The sequence below is a fragment of the Pseudophryne corroboree genome, chromosome 9 (genome assembly GCF_028390025.1).
Source record: "Pseudophryne corroboree isolate aPseCor3 chromosome 9, aPseCor3.hap2, whole genome shotgun sequence".
In the NCBI taxonomy this organism is placed as follows: domain Eukaryota; kingdom Metazoa; phylum Chordata; class Amphibia; order Anura; family Myobatrachidae; genus Pseudophryne; species Pseudophryne corroboree.
In genome coordinates, this window is record NC_086452.1 from 49,569,268 (window position 1) to 49,588,460 (window position 19,193).

At 49.1% G+C, this 19,193-nt stretch overlaps 1 protein-coding gene and 1 non-coding gene across 3 annotated transcripts in view; both read left to right on the forward strand.

Annotated features, from left to right (window-relative positions):
• The window catches only part of USP24 (ubiquitin specific peptidase 24), a 233,216-nt gene that overhangs the window by 102,393 nt on the left and 111,630 nt on the right, over positions 1-19,193 (forward strand). For both annotated transcript variants that reach the window (XM_063939298.1, XM_063939299.1), the window contains exons 11-17: positions 501-615; positions 12,239-12,342; positions 12,475-12,582; positions 12,834-12,929; positions 13,002-13,163; positions 15,224-15,331; positions 15,532-15,681. In XM_063939298.1, the coding sequence (XP_063795368.1) occupies positions 501-615; positions 12,239-12,342; positions 12,475-12,582; positions 12,834-12,929; positions 13,002-13,163; positions 15,224-15,331; positions 15,532-15,681 (843 nt within the window). The remainder of the gene's footprint in view (positions 1-500; positions 616-12,238; positions 12,343-12,474; positions 12,583-12,833; positions 12,930-13,001; positions 13,164-15,223; positions 15,332-15,531; positions 15,682-19,193) is intronic.
• LOC134959529 (U5 spliceosomal RNA) lies at positions 18,630-18,749 on the forward strand. Its single transcript, XR_010187554.1, has one exon. It is a non-coding gene; the product is annotated as a U5 spliceosomal RNA (small nuclear RNA).

Sequence of the window (19,193 nt, forward strand, 5' to 3'; positions counted from 1 at the left end):
GTTTTGACGTCACAAACACACCCTGCGTTCGCCCAGCCATGCCTGCGTTTTTTCTGCCACGCCTGCGTTTTTACGATCACTCCCTGCAAACAGTCATTTGACGCCCAGAAACGCCAACTTCATGTCAATCACTCTGCGGCCAGCCTTGCGACTGAAAAGCTTCGCTAGACCTTGTGTGAAACTACATCGGCCGTTGCAATAGTACATCGCGCGTGCGCACTGCGCCGCATGCGCAGAAGTGCCGTTTTTTTGCCTGATCGCTGCGAACAAATGCAGCTAGCGATCAACTCGGAATGACCACCAATGATCTGTGTCATGTATATGATCTGGTTTGGGTTCTATTCTGCTTCAGTGTCTCTAGTAGCGGTTGTCTGAAGTTACTCCAGAGTCTACTGGAAGCAGATAAAGACTAATGGTCAGATTGGAACGTTGTATTAGATCCTTGCTACCGCAATAGAAACAGAAGGTTCCTCCTCTTGAATGATTCTGTTCTTCCCAAGGTAACCAAATTAATAGAAGATAGCACTTTATCGAAGTCTGTGAAGAATGCCATAGACACGGACCGGCTTCTGGACTGGCTGGTGGAAAACTCTGTCCTTTCAATAGCACTGGAAGGTGTGTATTTAATATGTTCTTTATCTCGTTTCTGCGTTCCTGCATGTGCTAGGGCGCAGCTGGGCACTACTGATACCATTTGAGCTTGCAATGTGCTTCATAGCAGAATGTGCAGCAACTTGAGGTTTCAAAACATTGGATAGTGGCTTGGGGTGGCCTTTTACCACTAGGAGGCAGAGGGTACTGGATAGAAGGTGTCATCCTCCTTATAACCTCACTGCTCTCCTCCTCCTCCTCACTTGCTCTTCTCTGATCATCCATCGGGGGTCACTGGATTGTCATGGGGTATAGAGTTTGGGTGCAAGGAGCCTGGGAGTTTTACATTTACTGGAAAAGCTCAGGCTCTTGCCCCTCTATGCCTCATTGGCCGTGTTTTTTGTTTTGTTTTTTTGTTTTTAATAAACTATCCCTGTTTCTCTTACGTCCTAGAGGATGCTGGGGACTCCAAAAGGACCATGGGGTATAGACGGGATCCGCAGGAGACATGGGCACACTAAAAAGACTTTTACTGGGTGTGAACTGGCTCCTCCCTCTATGCCCCTCCCCCAGACCTCAGTTAGACTCTGTGCCCAGGAGAAACTGGACACACACGAGGGGAGCTCTCCTGAGTTTCTCTGGAAAAGACTTATGTTAGGCTTTTTTATTTTCAGGGAGACCTGCTGGCTACAGGCACCCTGTATCGTGGGACTGAGGGGAGAGAAGTCAGACCTACTTCTTCTTAGTTAAGGGATCTGCTTCTTATGCTACTGGATACCATTAGCTCCAGAGGGTTCGATCACTTAGCTGCTTGTTCCCGGAGCCGCGCCGTCACCCCCCTCACAGAAGCCAGCAGAAAGAAGCCAGCTGAGTATTAGAAGAACAGAAGACTTCAGTGACTGCAGAAGACTATACAATACCCCCGCCAGTATAAAAATTTCAAATTTGAGCGGGACTACAGTGCGCCGGGAATGGGCGGGGCTTAGCCGCACAGCTCACCAGCTCCATTTTCTCTCTCCACAGCTGCTGCAGAGACGCTGGCCCGGACCTCCAAGCTCCTTCCAAATAACGGGAGCAAAACGGGGGGGGCGGGCACATTCAATTTTGTGCTTTTTATTGTTATATGGCAGCGCTAACCACATATATTATTGCTTTGTAGTATATGGGCGCTGGGGTGTGAGCTGGCATACTCCCTCTGTGTTTCTCTCTGCAGGCTTCCCTGTGGGTCTGTCCCCTTGTTTTGGCCGGTGTGAGTGTGGGTGTGTCGGTACTACGTGTCGACATGTCTGAGGCTGAGTGTTCCTCCCCGGAGGAAGTTACTGGGGGCGCAGAAAAGGATTTGGGAATGACTGTCGGCACAGCCGACTGCTGATTGGGTGAATATGTTGAGTACACTGAATGCAAATGTGGCTTTATTGTCTAAGAAGCTGGATAAATCTTATTCTCAGACACAAACATGGAGGAAACCCATGGAGGACGCTTTGTCTCAGGTACCCTTAGGGTCACAGAAACATTCATTTACCCAGATGGTAGATACAGATACCGACACGGACTCTGATTCCGATGTCGATTTCAATGAGGCTACTTTACACCCAAGGGTAGTTAGGAGTATTCAGTATATGATTGTGGCTACTAAAGATGTTTTACATATCTCTGAGGAACCTGCTGTTCCAGACATAAGGGTTTGCTTATTTAAAGGGAAATAGCCTGAGGTGAAGTTTCTCCCCTCTCATGAAATAAACGCTCTTTGTGAAAAGGCTTGGGAGTCGCCGGACAAAAGGTGGCAGATTCCCAAGATAATTTTTATGGCATATCCTTTACCCTCTGATGACAGGGAGAAATGGGAGTCATCTCCCAATGTCGACAAGGCTCTATCCCGATTGACCAAGAAGGTGGCGCTTCCGTCCCCTGACACGGCTGCTCTCAAGGATCCGGCGAATCGCAAGCTGGAGACGACATTGAAGCCATTTTCGTTAATACTGGTGCATTGCTCAGACCTGCTGTGGCGTCGGTATGGGTGAGTAGTGCTATTGCTAAGTGGGCTGATAATTTGGCTTCTGATATGGATACCCTTGATAAGGATAACATTCTTTTGACTCTTGGTTATATCAAGGACGCTGCAGATTACCTAAAGGATGCGGCGAGGGATGTTGGCCTCTTGGGATCAAGAGCCAATGCCATGGTGGTCTCGGCCAGGAGGGCGCTGTGGATTCGTCAATGGAATGCTGATGCCGACTCCAAGAAAACTATGGAAGCTCTCCCCTTTAAAGGTAGTGTCTTGTTTGGTGACGGCCTTGCTGACCTGGTGTCTACCGCTGCTGCGGGTAAGTCATCTTTTCTTCCTTATGTTCCCACACAACAGAAAAAGGTGCCCCATCAGCAGATGCAGTCCTTTCGGCCTAATAAATACAAAAGAGGAAAGGGTTCGTCCTTCCTCGCTTCAAAGGGTAGAGGAAGGGGAAAGAGGTCGCCTGCAGTGTCAGGCGCCCAGGACCAAAAGTCCTCCCCCGCCTCTACCATGTCCACCGCATGATGCTGGGGCACCCCTGCGGGAGTCCGTGCCGGTGGGGGGCCGTCTCCGATTCTTCAGTCAGGTCTGGTTTCAATCGGCCCTGGATCCTTGGGTTTTAGACATAGTGTCCCATGGTACAAACTGGAGTTTCAGGAGATGCCCCCCCGCCGCTTTTTCAAGTCGGCCCTTCCAGTTTATCTTCCAGAAAGAGTAGTAGTAAGTGCTGCGATACAAAAGCTGTGTCAACAGAGGGTCGTTGTGCCAGTTCCCCCGTCCCAACGTGGGGAAGGGTTCTGTTCGAGCCTCTTTGTTGTGCCGAAGCCGGACCGATTCTGAACCTAAAATCCCTCAATCCATACTTGAAAACTTTCAAGTTCAAGATGGAATCTCTTCGAGCTGTGATCTCCAGCTTAGAAGGGGGGAATTTTATGGCGTCAGTAGACATAAAGGATGTCTACTTACACGTCCCGATATATCCTCCTCATCAGGCCTTCCTGAGATTTGCGGTACAGGATTGTCATTACCAATTTCAGACGTTGCCGTTTGGGTTTCCACAGCCCCGAGAGTTTTCACCAAGGTTATGGCGGAAATGATGGTACTCCTTCGCAAGCAAGGGTTCACAATTATCCCGTACTTGGACGATCTCCTGATAAAGGCGAGATCAAAAGAACAGTTGCTAAGAAATGTGGAACTCTCCCTGTCGATTCTGCGACATCACGGTTGGATTCTAAATTTGCCAAAGTCTCAGTTGATCCCGACAATTCGGCTGCCCTTCCTGGGCATGATCCTAGACACGGAGCTACAGAGAGTGTTTCTTCCGGAGGACAAAGCTCTGGAAATACAGACCATGGTCAAGGAGCTTCTGAGACCGGCAAGAGTGTCTATTCATCAATGCACTCGAGTACTAGGGAAGACGGTTGCGGCTTACGAAGCCATTCCGTTTGGCAGGTTTCATGCCCGGGTGTATCAGTGGGATTTGCTGAACAAATGGTCCAGGTCTCACCTGCACATGCACCGGAAAATAAGTCTATCTTCCAGGGCCAGGTTTTCTCTCCTGTGGTGGCTGCAAGGCTCTCACCTTCTAGAGGGACGCCGATTCGGAATCCAGGACTGGGTCCTGCTGACCACAGATGCAAGCCTCCGAGGCTGGGGCGCAGTCACGCAAGGAAGAAGTTTCCAGGGAAAATGGTCAAGCCAGGAATCTTGTCTCCACATAAATGTTCTCGAGTTAAGAGCCATTTACAATGGCCCCTGCAAGCGAAGAACCTTCTTCAGGGTCTCCCTGTCCTGATCCAGTCAGACAACATAACAGCGGTGGCGTACGTAAACCGCCAAGGCGGAACAAGGAGCAGGGCGGCAATGGCGGAAACCACCAGAATTCTCCGCTGGGCGGAACAGCACGTGAGCGCTCTGTCAGCAGTCTTCCTCCCGGGCGTGGACAACTGGGAAGCAGACTTCCTCAGCAGACACGATCTCCATCCAGGAGAGTGGGCTCTTCATCAAGAGGTATTTGCAGAAGTGACAAGGCGTTGGGGAATTCCTCTGATAGACATGATGGCGTCTCGCCTCAACAAGAAGCTTCCGAAGTATTGTTCCATGTCGAGGGACCCCCAAGCCTGTGCGGTGGACGCCCTGGTAACTCCATGGGTGTTTCAGTCGGTGTATGTGTTCCCTCCGCTTCCTCTCATTCCAAAGGTGTTGAGGATCATAAGACGAACAAGGGTTCAGGCAATACTCGTCGCTCCAGATTGGCCACGGAGGGCCTGGTATCCGGATCTTCAGGAATTACTAGTGGAAGATCCCTGGCCGCTTCCTCTAAGAGTGGACCTGTTACTGCAGGGGCCCTGCGTGTTTCTGGACTTAACGCGGCTGCGTTTGACGGCGTGGAAGTTGAACGCCAGATCCTAGCCCGGAAGGGTATTCCCGGGGAGGTCATGCCCACTCTCCTTAAGGCTAGGAAGGAGGTCACGGCGAAACATTATCACTCGTATTTGGAGAAGGGTTGTGTCGTGGTGTGAAACCAAAGCAGCTCCTGCGGAGGAGTTTCACTTGGGTCGTTTCCTCCATTTTCTCTGACGTCCTAGTGGATGCTGGGAACTCCGTAAGGACCATGGGGAATAGCGGCTCCGCAGGAGACTGGGCACAAAAGTAAAAGCTTTAGGACTACCTGGTGTGCACTGGCTCCTCCCCCTATGACCCTCCTCCAAGCCTCAGTTAGATTTTTGTGCCCGGCCGAGAAGGGTGCACACTAGGGGCTCTCCTGAGCTTCTTAGTGAAAGTTTAAGTTTAGGTTTTTTATTTTCAGTGAGACCTGCTGGCAACAGGCTCACTGCATCGAGGGACTAAGGGGAGAAGAAGCGAACTCACCTGCGTGCAGAGTGGATTGGGCTTCTTAGGCTACTGGACACCATTAGCTCCAGAGGGACCGAACACAGGCCCAGCCTCGGAGCTCGGTCCCAGAGCTGCGCCGCCGGCCCCCTTACAGAGCCAGAAGCAAGAAGAGGTCCGGAAAAATCGGCGGCAGAAGACATCAGTCTTCAACAAGGTAGCGCACAGCACTGCAGCTGTGCGCCATTGTTACTCAGGCACACTTCACACTCCGGTCACTGAGGGTGCAGGGCGCTAGGGGGGGGCGCCCTGAGCAGCAATGTAAAACACCTTGGCTGGCATAAATACACCACATATAACCCCCAGGGCTATATGGATGTATTTTAACCCCTGCCAGAACTCACCAAAAAAGCGGGAGAAAAGGCCGCCGAGAAGGGGGCGGAGCCTATCTCCTCAGCACACGGGCGCCATTTTCCATCACAGCTCCGCTGGAAGGACGTCTCCCTGACTCTCCCCTGCAGTCCTGCACTACAGAAAAGGGTAAAAAAGAGAGGGGGGCACTAATTTGGCGCAGTTTTTAATACTAACAGCAGCTATAAAGGGAAAAGCACATTTTATAGTGGTATTCCTGTCTATATATAGCGCTCTGGTGTGTGCTGGCATACTCTCCCTCTGTCTCCCCAAAGGGCTAGTGGGGTCCTGTCCTCTATCAGAGCATTCCCTGTGTGTGTGCGGTGTGTCGGTACGATTGTGTCGACATGTTTGAGGAGGAAAATGAGATGGAGGCGGAGCAATTGCCTATTATAGAGTTGTCACCCCCTAGGGAGTCGACACCTGAGTGGATGAGCTTATGGAAGGAATTGCGTGACAGTGTCAGCTCTTTACGACAGACAGTTGACGACATGAGACAGCCGGCTACTCAGCTTGTGCCTGTCCAGGGGTCTCAAACGCCATCAGGGGCTTTAAAACGCCCGTTACCTCAAATGACAGACACGGATACTGACTCCAGTGTCGATGATGAGGAGACAAACGTGACTTCCACTAGGGCCACACGTTACATGATTGAAGCAATGAAAAATTTATTGCATATCTCTGATAATACACGTACCACTAAAAAGGGTATTATGTTTGGTGAGAAAAAACTGCCTGTAGTTTTTCCTGTATCCGAGGAATTAAATGAAGTGTGTGATGAGGCGTGGGTTTCCCCCGATAAAAAACTGATAATTCCTAAAAGGTTATTGGCATCGTACCCTTTCCCGCCAGAGGATAGGGCACGTTGGGAAACACCCCCTAGGGTGGATAAAGCGCTCACACGCTTGTCTAAACCGGTAGCACTACCCTCTCCTGATACGGCCGCCCTAAAGGAACCTGCCGATAGAAAGCTGGAGAATATCCTAAACTGTATATACTCTCACACGGGTGTTATACTGCGACCAGCAATCGCCTCAGCCTGGATGTGCAGTGCGGGCCTGGCGTGGTCGGATTCCCTGACTGAAAATATTGATACCCTAGATAGGGACAGTATATTACTGACTATAGAGCATTTGAAGGATGCATTTCTATATATGCGTGATGCACAGAGGGATATTTGCCGACTGGCATCAAGAGTTAGCGCGCTGTCCATTTCTGCAAGAAGAGGTTTATGGACGCGGCAGTGGTCAGGTGATGCGGATTCTAAAAGGCACATGGAAGTATTGCCTTATAAGGGGGAGGAGTTATTTGGGGTAGGTCTATCAGACCTGGTAGCCACGGCAACTGCTGGAAAATCCACATTTTTACCCCAGGTAGCTTCTCAACCTAAGAAGACGCCGTATTATCAGGCGCAGTCCTTTCGGCCCCATAAGGGCAAGCGGGCAAAAGGCGCCTCATTTCTGCCCCGTGGCAGAGGGAGAGGAAAAAGGCTGCAACAAACAGCCAGTTCCCAGGAACAAAAGCCCTCTCCCGCCTCCGCAAAGTCCTCAGCATGACGCTGGGGCTTTACAAGCGGACTCAGGCACGGTGGGGGCCCGTCTCAAGAAGTTCAGTGCGCAGTGGGCCCACTCGCAAGTGGACCCCTGGATCCTCCAAGTGGTATCTCAGGGGTACAAATTGGAATGCGAGACGTCTCCCCCTCGCCGTTTTCTAAAGTCTGCTTTACCGACGTCTCCCTCAGACAGGGAGGCAGTATTGGAAGCCATTCACAAGCTGTATTCCCAGCAGGTGATAATCAAGGTACCCCTCCTACAACAGGGAAAGGGGTACTATTCCACACTATTTGTGGTACCGAAGCCGGACGGCTCGGTGAGACCAATTTTAAACCTAAAATCCTTGAACACTTACATACAAAGGTTCAAATTCAAGATGGAGTCACTCAGAGCAGTGATTGCAAACCTGGAAGAAGGGGACTATATGGTGTCTCTGGACATCAAAGATGCTTACCTACATATCCCAATTTACCCTTCTCACCAAGGGTACCTCAGGTTTGTGGTACAGAACTGTCACTATCAGTTTCAGACGCTGCCGTTTGGATTGTCCACGGCACCCCGGGTCTTTACCAAGGTAATGGCCGAAATGATGATACTCCTTCGAAGGAAGGGAGTTTTAGTTATCCCTTACTTGGACGATCTCCTGATAAGGGCAAGATCCAGGGAACAGTTGGAAGTCGGGGTAGCACTATCTCAGATAGTGCTGCGCCAGCACGGTTGGATTCTCAATATTCCAAAATCACAGCTGATCCCGACGACGCAACTTCTATTCCTAGGGATGATCCTGGACACAGTCCAGAAAAAGGTGTTTCTCCCGGAGGAGAAAGCCAGGGAGTTATCCGAACTAGTCAGAAATCTCCTAAAACCAGGCCAAGTCTCAGTGCATCAATGCACAAGGGTCCTGGGAAAGATGGTGGCTTCTTACGAAGCAATCCCATTCGGCAGATTCCATGCAAGAACCTTCCAGTGGGATCTGCTAGACAAATGGTCCGGGTCGCATCTTCAGATGCATCAGCGGATAATCTTGTCACCAAGGACAAGGGTGTCTCTCCTGTGGTGGTTGCAGAGTGCTCATCTTCTAGAGGGCCGCAGATTCGGCATTCAGGACTGGGTCCTGGTGACCACGGATGCCAGCCTGAGAGGCTGGGGAGCAGTCACACAGGGAAGAAATTTCCAGGGCTTGTGGTCAAGCCTGGAGACATTACTTAACATAAATATCCTGGAGCGAAGGGCCATCTACAATGCTCTAAGCCTAGCAAGACCTCTGCTTCAAGGTCAGCCGGTGCTGATCCAGTCAGACAACATCACGGCAGTCGCCCACGTAAACAGACAGGGCGGCACAAGAAGCAGGAGGGCAATGACAGAAGTTGCAAGAATTCTTCGCTGGGCGGAAAATCATGTGATAGCACTGTCAGCAGTGTTCATTCCGGGAGTGGACAACTGGGAAGCAGACTTCCTCCGCAGACACGACCTCCACCCGGGGGAGTGGGGACTTCACCCAGAAGTCTTCCACATGATTGTGAACCGTTGGGAAAAACCAAAATTGGACATGATGGCGTCCCGCCTCAACAAAAAACTAGACAGGTATTGCGCCAGGTCAAGGGACCCTCAGGCGATAGCTGTGGACGCTCTGGTAACACCGTGGGTGTACCAGTCAGTGTATGTGTTCCCTCCTCTGCCTCTCATACCCAAGGTACTGAGAATCATAAGAAGGAGAGGAGTAAGGACTATACTCGTGGCTCCGGATTGGCCAAGAAGGACTTGGTACCCGGAACTTCAAGAGATGCTCACAGAGGACCCGTGGCCTCTACCTCTAAGAAAGGACCTGCTCCACCAGGGACCCGGTCTGTTCCAAGACTTACCGCGGCTGCGTTTGACGGCATGGCGGTTGAACGCCGGATCCTGAAGGAAAAAGGCATTCCGGATGAAGTCATCCCTACCCTGATCAAAGCCAGGAAGGATGTAACCGTACAGCATTATCACCGTATTTGGCGTAAATATGTTGCGTGGTGCGAGGCCAGGAAGGCCCCTACAGAGGAATTTCAACTGGGTCGTTTCCTGCATTTCCTGCAATCAGGACTGTCTATGGGCCTAAAATTAGGGTCCATTAAGGTTCAAATTTCGTCTCTGTCGATTTTCTTCCAGAAAGAACTGGCTTCAGTTCCTGAAGTTCAGACGTTTGTCAAGGGGGTACTGCATATACAGCCTCCTTTTGTGCCTCCAGTGGCACCTTGGGATCTCAATGTAGTTTTGGGGTTCCTAAAATCACATTGGTTTGAACCACTCTCCACTGTGGACTTAAAATATCTCACTTGGAAAGTGGTAATGCTGTTAGCCCTGGCTTCAGCCAGGCGTGTCTCAGAATTGGCGGCTTTATCCTATAAAAGCCCTTACCTAATTTTTCATACGGACAGGGCAGAATTGAGGACTCGTCCTCAATTTCTCCCTAAGGTGGTTTCAGCGTTTCACTTGAACCAGCCTATTGTGGTACCTGCGGCTACTATGGACTTGGAGGACTCCAAGTTGCTGGACGTAGTCAGGGCCCTGAAAATATATGTTTCCAGGACGGCTGGAGTCAGGAAATCTGACTCGCTGTTTATCCTGTATGCACCCAACAAGCTGGGTGCTCCTGCTTCTAAGCAGACTATTGCTCGTTGGATTTGTAGTACAATTCAGCTTGCACATTCTGTGGCAGGCCTGCCACAGCCAAAATCTGTAAAAGCCCATTCCACAAGGAAGGTGGGCTCATCTTGGGCGGCTGCCCGAGGGGTCTCGGCTTTACAACTTTGCCGAGCAGCTACTTGGTCAGGGGCAAACACGTTTGCTAAATTCTACAAATTTGATACCCTGGCTGAGGAGGACCTTGAGTTCTCTCATTCGGTGCTGCAGAGTCATCCGCACTCTCCCGCCCGTTTGGGAGCTTTGGTATAATCCCCATGGTCCTTACGGAGTTCCCAGCATCCACTAGGACGTCAGAGAAAATAAGAATTTACTTACCGATAATTCTATTTCTCGTAGTCCGTAGTGGATGCTGGGCGCCCATCCCAAGTGCGGATTGTCTGCAATACTTGTACATAGTTATTGTTACAAAAATCGGGTTTTTATTGCTGTGAGCCATCTTTTCAGAGGCTCCTCTGTTATCATGCTGTTAACTGGGTTCAGATCACAGGTTGTACGGTGTGATTGGTGTGGCTGGTACGAGTCTTACCCGGGATTCAAAATCCTTCCTTATTGTGTACGCTCGTCCGGGCACAGTATCCTAACTGAGGCTTGGAGGAGGGTCATAGGGGGAGGAGCCAGTGCACACCAGGTAGTCCTAAAGCTTTTACTTTTGTGCCCAGTCTCCTGCGGAGCCGCTATTCCCCATGGTCCTTACGGAGTTCCCAGCATCCACTACGGACTACGAGAAATAGAATTATCGGTAAGTAAATTCTTATTTTTTGCAGGCAGGCATGGATGCAGGCCTGAAATTGGGTTCCATCAAAGTACAGATTTCGGCTTTATCGATTTTCTTTCAAAAAGAATTGGCCGTCCTTCCTGAGGTTCAGACTTTCGTGAAGGGAGTGCTGCATATCCATCCTCCATTTGTGCCACCCGTGGCACCATGGGATCTTAAAGTGGTGTTGCAGTTACTTATGTCTCACTGGTTTTAACCTTTGCGTAAGGTTGATTTAAAGTTTCTCACTTGGAAAGTGGTCATGCTTTTGGCTTTGTCGTCTGCCAGACGAGTGTCCGAATTGGCGGCTTTGTCTCACAAGAGCCCATATTTGATTTTTCATGTGGATAGAGCGGAATTGAGGACTCGTCAACAATTTCTGCTGAAGGTGGTTTCTTCGTTTCACATAAATCAGCCTATTGTGGTACCTGTGGCTACGGATGCTGTGGCGGTGCCAAAATCTCTTGATGATGTAAAAGCTTTGAAAATTTATGTCGCCAGAACGGCTCTTACTAGAAAAACAGAGGCTCTATATGTCCTGTATGCTTCCAACAAGATTGGAAATCCTGCTTCTAAGCAGACTATTGCACGCTGGATTTGTAATACGGTTCAGCAGGCTCATTCTTCGGCTGGGCTACCGCTGCCGAAGTCAGTAAAGGCCCATTCTACCAGGAAGGTGGGCTCATCTTGGGCGGCTGCCCGAGGGGTCTCGGCACTTCAACTTTGCCGAGCAGCTACATGGTCAGGTTCAAACACTTTTGCTAAGTTCTACAAGTTTGATACCCTGGCTGATGAGGACCTTATGTTTGCTCAATCGGTGCTGCAGAGTCGTCCGCACTCTCCCGCCCGGTCTGAAGCTTTGGTATAGACCCCATGGTTCTTTTGGAGTCCCCAGCATCTTCTAGGACGTAAGAGAAAATAAGATTTTAATACCTACCGGTAAATCCTTTTCTCCTAGTCCGTAGAGGATGCTGGGCGCCCCGTCCCAGTGCGGACTGTTCCTTGCAGTTGTATTGATACTGGTTATTTTCGGTTACACGAGGTTTGTGTATCAGTTATATTCAGCTTGTTGCTGTTGTTCGTTCATACTGTTATCTGTTTCCTGCTGCTCCAGTTGTACGGTGTGTTTGTGGTGTGAGCTGGTATTTCTCTCGCCCCTTAGTTTAACAAAAATCCTTTCCTCGAAATGTCCTTCTCCCCTGGGCACAGTTCCTATAACTGAGGTCTGGAGGAGGGGCATGGAGGGAGGAGCCAGTTCACACCCAGTAAAAGTCTTTTTAGTGTGCCCATGTCTCCTGCGGATCCCGTCTATATCCCATGGTACTTTTGGAGTCCCCAGCATCCTCTACGGACTAGGAGAAAAGGATTTACCGGTAGGTATTAAAATCCTATTTTCTCTCCCCTCAGGCAATATTGACCAAGCTCAGTACTGTGACCGGATAAAGGGAATAATCGAACTGCTCGGCAGTAAATTGTCCTTGGATGAGCTTTCCAAAATCTGGAAGATACAGGTGCGTGCTATTCAGTGGCCGCTATAGTAACGGATCCCAGCCTCCTGTCACATTATACCAGTGCACATCCGTTATATTGACGTTAACACGTGTAGATTTACTCTGTGTCCTGTTTTCTTTCCCTGTTCACAGTCCGGACAGTCCTCCACTGTGATAGAAAACATTCATACCATTATTGCTGCTGCGGCTGTGAAGTTCAGCGCCGAACAGCTCAACCATCTTTTTGTGCTTATTCAAAAGGTAAAAGTCTGCTCTTTGCCCCACCCAAGTCTGCGGAATTCTATCATTAGGAAAACTGGGGCTCATGTTTTCCCCTGCAGCTGTAGACAGTTTGTTTTCATTGTTCTCATTAGGTATTGAAGTATTGTGGAGCATACAGGCCGCTCTTTACAAAGAGACCTTTCCATGTATAAAAGGATGTACCAGTAGAATACTGCCATCCTCTATCCCGTACCTTGCCATTGTCCACATTTCTCTCTTCCTCTCCGCAGAGCTGGGAAACGGAGTCTGACCGGGTACGGCAAAAATTACTGAGCTTCATAGGTCGCATTGGGCGAGAGTCGCGCAACGAGACTACGACAGGAAAGGTGACCCTCTGGAACAAGCAGAAGTACCTGCGGGCTGTTAAGGTCACATGACTCACATCTGTTCTTTTACAGGTCCTGGAAGTCCTCTGGGATCTCGCCCACCTGCCCACTCTACCATGCAACTTAATCCAACAAGCCTTAGAAGAGCACCTGACAATCCTTAGCGATGCCTATGCAGTGAAGGAAACCGTGAAGAGGAGTTACATAATAAAGTGTATAGAGGACATCAAGAAGGTTTGTATTATCATGTATAGCTACAGGATCTATTATCTGCAAAGCTCAGGTCTTCTGGATTTCCCGGATAGTTGATCGTTCTACAAATAGGGGCCCCGTGCCTGAACTATGCTGATCTGCATGTAAAAATGATCGCTCTTCCCCCACATTGCCCCTGGCGTTCCAATATTTAAGAAGTTTAGCAGTGTTCCTTGCGCGATCTGCGGGAACATGCACTACAGCTGTAGTCTGTTTGTTTGTTTCTAAAACTTTCTGAATCATTTATGTGCTCCATCCCCTACCAAACTGTGGGGGAGTGCCTGGTGATGCCGCTCCAGCCTCCTGGACCCACACACTCTGCTGTGAGAAGAACAAGGTAGTGTGGCAGGCTTTTCTGAGCATGTGCTTACGTGATGGGTACATGCGGAGAGAAGCCCCATCTTGGGCCTGCGCATGCTTGGAAGGGTGATATAACGTTGCTGGGTCCTGTAGCCGCTGCACCTCTTGCAGTTTAGGTAGTGCCTTCCCCACTTACCTTCTATGGCAGTGGTTTCCAAATTCAGTCCTCAAGGCACTCTAGCAGTCCAGCTTTTAAGGATATCCATGTAGAAGTACAGGTGACTTAATTAGTACTTCAGTCAGTTTGGTTATACCATCTGGGCACAATCATGGATATCCTTAAAACCTGGACTGCTGCCTTTATGGGATGTATTGTGGAGAGGGGGCCTGGACTGCACGGCCTAGCTTCTTATAATGGGATGTGCTACCTTGCTGGGACTTGGTACTACAGTATAGAAACAAGGGTGCAGGTGCACCGTACACCATTAAAATTCTAACAACCATCATATCCGAGGTTCTTGGCATATATCAGCCAGTATATGAGCCTGCCCACCTACTTCACGCTCCTCGTCGGACAGGTCTCTAATATTATGGGGGTTCGCCTCTGGGGCGCAGAGCACCCCCAAACCACCCCAACCATACCACCCCAGGGCATCACACAAATACGGGATAGAAGTGAGGGAAGCTGCTGAGTGTTAGGCAAGTGAGGGAAGCTGCTGAGTGTTAGGCAGAGGACAGCAGTAAGTTGTCAGAGTATTAGAGAGTGAGGTTAGCTGATCAGTGTTACAAGTGTAAAACGTGTGAAAAATGCTACATAAAAACAAACACAGTGTGATATAGGTGTTAAAAATAAATGTAAGGTGGTGATGCCCCAAAGTGGCCCAGCCAGAGCAATCCAAGGAGCCCCACGCCCCAAAAGTTCACCCCCAAACTGACTTTCTGTATAATTGAAAGGATCTTATCTATACCTTTTAGGGGATGTAGTCAGGTGACCAGCGGTCGGGATCCCGGTGGTCAGCATTCCGACACCGTGATCCCAGCCGGCAAGGGGGCCCAGTTCTATTCCCACTTGTGTGTGTCCACAACACCCATAAAGGGGTGTATTCAATAACTGTCGGAAGCTGCCGTCTTGTTGGAAAGATGGCAGCTTCTGACAGAAATAGGTCGGAAGGGGTTCCGACCTATTCAGTAGGGGCTGATTTTTTCCGACAAGTCGGCAATTACGTGGATCGGTGGAATAGCCGCTGATCCACGTGCTTCTGTCAGATTTGGCCCCCTTTCCGACTAACTCAATCCGACTTGAGAGAGGTGCCTGGCCGTCCCCCGGCCAGGCACCTCTCTCCCTGCAGTGCCCCCCCCCGCACCTCTCTCCCCAGACATGTCCCCCCGCAGCCAGCTCCTCCCGCCGGCCGCTGATCTCTGCTCCCGCCGCCGCCCAGCTTCCCCCTGCTCACGCCCGCCGCCATCTGCATCACTAGCCGCTGCCGACAGTCGGATTTGACCATTCGTTGTGGGAATAGAACCTGTGGCGGGCGCAGCGAGCCACCGAGCCCGCAAGGGGCTACGTTGCACATCTTACCCCTCCCCGGTGGCCGGGATCCCGGCGTATGAATGCTGACCGCCAGTCTCCCGACCCCAACCTGCGTTGAGTACCGAGTGTGGGAAACCCTGTTCTCTGTGGTATAATAATTATGTTTGAACGGACTAGATAATGGAGGTGTCTCCTCTCTTCGTCTTTCCAGTCATCTCAGCACAATAATCCGCAGGTTGTGTGGGTGGTCCCAGCCTTACGCCAGCTTCACGAAATCACGCGGTCATTTAACAAGCAGACCTATCAAAAGCAAGACAAGGTAAAGGCTTGGGGTTCAATCGCATGGAATACACGTCTCCTGCCTATTTATTTTTTCATTAGAATTTATATATTCCAGAAAATATTTGTCGCAACCTGTTCTCCTTTCTGCATGATGTCATTATTCCAAACCAGTTCCGGACTTGTTAGCCTGTTAAAAAAGAAAAAGGGTTTGTGGTAATTTTTTGTTCCCGTCTTTAGAGCATCATTCAGGACTTGAAAAAGAATTTTGAAATTGTTAAATTGGTGACGGCGAGTTTAGTGGCGTGCCATCGATTGTCTGTAACCGCAGTCGGTCCTGGTGGGCTCGTTGGATCATCTTTGGTGGATGGCAGATTCACTTACCGGGAGGTATCTGATATTGAACGTCTTGCTATAGAAATCAAATATAAGTAGAGGTTGTTGAGTGCATTCCCCAGTTTTAGAATGATCTGATTCAAAATATGAAGTATTTGTGGTATCATGTAGAGGAGTCTCATACATATCTGCAAATGTAGATCCAGCCATTGCTGAAGGCAAAACACACACGGATAACAGGAACATCTCATATAGCCAACTTCTTGCAGAAATTATTATTTGTGTTCTTTAGCCCTATAACACCAACTGTATCATATTTGCTACATGAGTTTCTGAGACCTCTACATCAACTGATCATTACTTTCCTGATTTTAGGGGTCATTCCGAGTTGATCACTAGAGAAAAATGTTTGCAGCGCAGCGATTAAGTGAAAACGCGGCACTTATGCGTATGCGGCGCAATGCGCACGCGCGACGTACTTTCACAACAACCAATGTAATTTTACACAAGATCTAGCAAGGCTTTTCATTCGCAATGTCCGCCGCAGAATGATTGACATGAAGTGGGCGTTTCTGGGTGTCAACTGACCGTTTTCAGGGTGTGTTCGAAAAAACGCACGCGTGCCAGGAAAAACGCAGGCAAGGCTTGGAGAACGCAGGGCGTGTTTGTGACGTCAAATCCGGAACTGAACAGTCTGAAGTGATCGCAAGCGCTGAGTAGGTCTGGAGCTACTCTGAAACTGCACTTTTTTTTGTTTTTGTAGCCGCTCTGTGATCCTTTCGTTCTCACTTCTGCTAAGCTAAAATACACTCCCAGTGGGAGGCGGCATAGCGTTTGCACGGCTGCTAAAACCTGCGAGCGAGCGAACAACTCGGAATGACCCCCAAACCTGTAGTGTACAGCCTGACCCATATCTTATACCGCCCTCTGGTGGATTATCCATGCACTGCAGCTAATAGAAAGCTTTTGAATACAGTATCCAAAATGTGACCACATGCAGTTAATGACTGGCATGTTTTTGACAGGGAAATGTTTGTTAATTTAATAACATGTATAGATATAAATATATATGCAGGATTGAAACCGCATCCAATTAATATTTTGTAACTTATTTTCTATTAAAATCATTTTGAAAATGTTTCTATTAAATATGATACAGAAGTTGTATATGCTAATTAGTGAATCCTCTAACTGTCCTTATGTTTAATGATGCAATATGTGTATCGTAATACTAAATACACCGTTTTGACTAAACTATTTAACGATTGCAATAAGATATGAGTGGAAATGAAGATATTCCTATGTAAAAAGCCAGCATGGACTCCTGTGAGAGTAGACAAAACTGATCATTTATCAACATGGGAAACTCAACAGCTAACGAAGAATTGCATGTGCGATCACGTTTCACACGTAAAGTCCAACTTTGCCTGAACACGGGTCGATACTGAAGTTGTTTGTTCTTCTGTGTTTTTGTTCTTTCTTTTTCATCCACTAGGGGTCACTGGAGTACTCTTGGGATATGGACGGGCGCAGCCGAACAAAGGCACTGAATATTTAAATTTAGGACTCTCCACCCCTCCATATCCCCGAGTACCTCAGTGTACGACCTCAGTGTTTTTTGGGTGCTCACAGCACTAACATCGGCTTGTGGGAAGATTCCCACATTTGGTGGAAGATTTTATTAAATTTTTCATTTTTACTTTTTATTTTTACACTTCCCTTCCCAGTTTCTAGAAAAACATGGGTCCGGGATGGTGCCGCTGCAAGGCAGCGCATGGCGTGTCGGTCCTCACAAAGAGCACCCTCACAGCCACAGGCAGCCCACTGTCTCCTGCAAAGAGCTGGACGGAGCTTACAGAAAAAGCCCCGTCACAGCCAGGAACAAGCTGGACGGAGCTTACAGAAAGAAGCCCCGTCACAGCCAGGAAGAAAGCCCCGTCACAGCCAGGAACAAGCTGGACGGAGCTTACAGGAAGAAGCCCTGTCATAGCCCTCACTACATGCGGCACGACGAGCAAGGTATGGTGGGGTGTCAGGGCGGTCAGCTCACGCTGCCGCCCTGCTGTGTGGGGAAAGTGCTCCTTTACCGATGGCCGCCGCTGATACATACTCCCGCCGCTGCTTACAGGTGCCGCCGCTGATTATCCAGCCACCGCTGTGCGAGGCCGCCTGAGCCAGCCACTCTACGCTGTCGCTATCTAGGGGAAACAGCTCGGAGCGGCCGCACGTCACTCAGAGACGCCGGCCGCTCTTCCAGCGCTGATTACCCGGCCACCGCAGCCCGCCGCTGATTACCCGGCCACTGCTGTAGGAGAGGCGCCGCCCGCTCTTCCGGACGCAGCTCCCCGGCGCTATACACAGCGCTCCCCTGCTTCCGCTAGGCTCCCTGCACCCGCTCCCGTCCGCTGCAGGTAACATGGGGGAGAAGCTACCTCACAAGCAGCGCAGCTGCAGGGGGGGTGAGGGGGAGTAAATGCCCATAGCAGCAGCACCATATAGCAAGGCTGCATGGGGTAAGAAGTCATAGGCTGTTCAGCTTTTTAAACAGACAGTTAGTTATAGGCTATCAGTGTCATAACCTAAACTATGTTTCTAACTGTAAGCATGGCAGCCATTTTTAACCATGTTTCCTGGTTTTTCTGTTAAGGCTGCCATATAATGTTAATACAAAATTCACTGCAGGCAGTGTTTATATTAACTGGAAGGCTAACTAAAGGCATGTATTGTAAACTGCATGTATTTTACTGTATACTAGACCTGTGATTATCACTGTATAATAGGCTATTAAGCCTATATTAACACTGCAGCAGGTATTGTAACCTGTCCTGTGAGTTTCAGTGTAAGCATGGCATGGGGGCCATTTTAATCATTACTGTTTCTTCCAGTTTATAATTCCAGAACATTCCGGCCATACACCTCTACTCCACAAGGAGGCGCAGGGGTGTTAGTGGGAATTTGGTTCGGGTTTCACATGCCCATGTGAACTGCTTTTCACATAAAGAATACTCTGGTTTCTCTTCACATCGAAGAAATCTTTCGCTTTTACTAAAGATTTCCGTAGAGAGAAACAACCATGAGTTTCATATCAATATGCTGTTCAGCAATAAGATATATATATGACACATAATAACTTCAATAGGTCGTGCAAGTGTCTGTCTGTTGCCTATTGTGGTGTCTGTCTACATAGCGAGTAAGGCTCTAGCGCAGACTAAAAATAATTTTAAACATTGGCAATTCAAATTAAAGGAGCGGTAACATCGGAGTCTCGGAAGTTACTCCGCCAGCTCTAACAAAAGACAGTCTTTCCAAAGGGCCAATTTCCCTTTGGGTACCAGAGTGTTTATTTGACTGGTCTTATAATTTAATGCACGATTCTATGTCAAATCTCACACCGAACGAGTGAGAAGGGTACATTAGTCCAGCACTCAGATAGTGCGGGGTTTTTGACAACCATACATAATCGTTTCCAAAATGACGCGATCCGCCATTGGTAAATGCGTCTCTGTCAAACATTATAAAAACCCAGGATACATTTGGGTCACTAGACTCTATGTATGAAACAATGA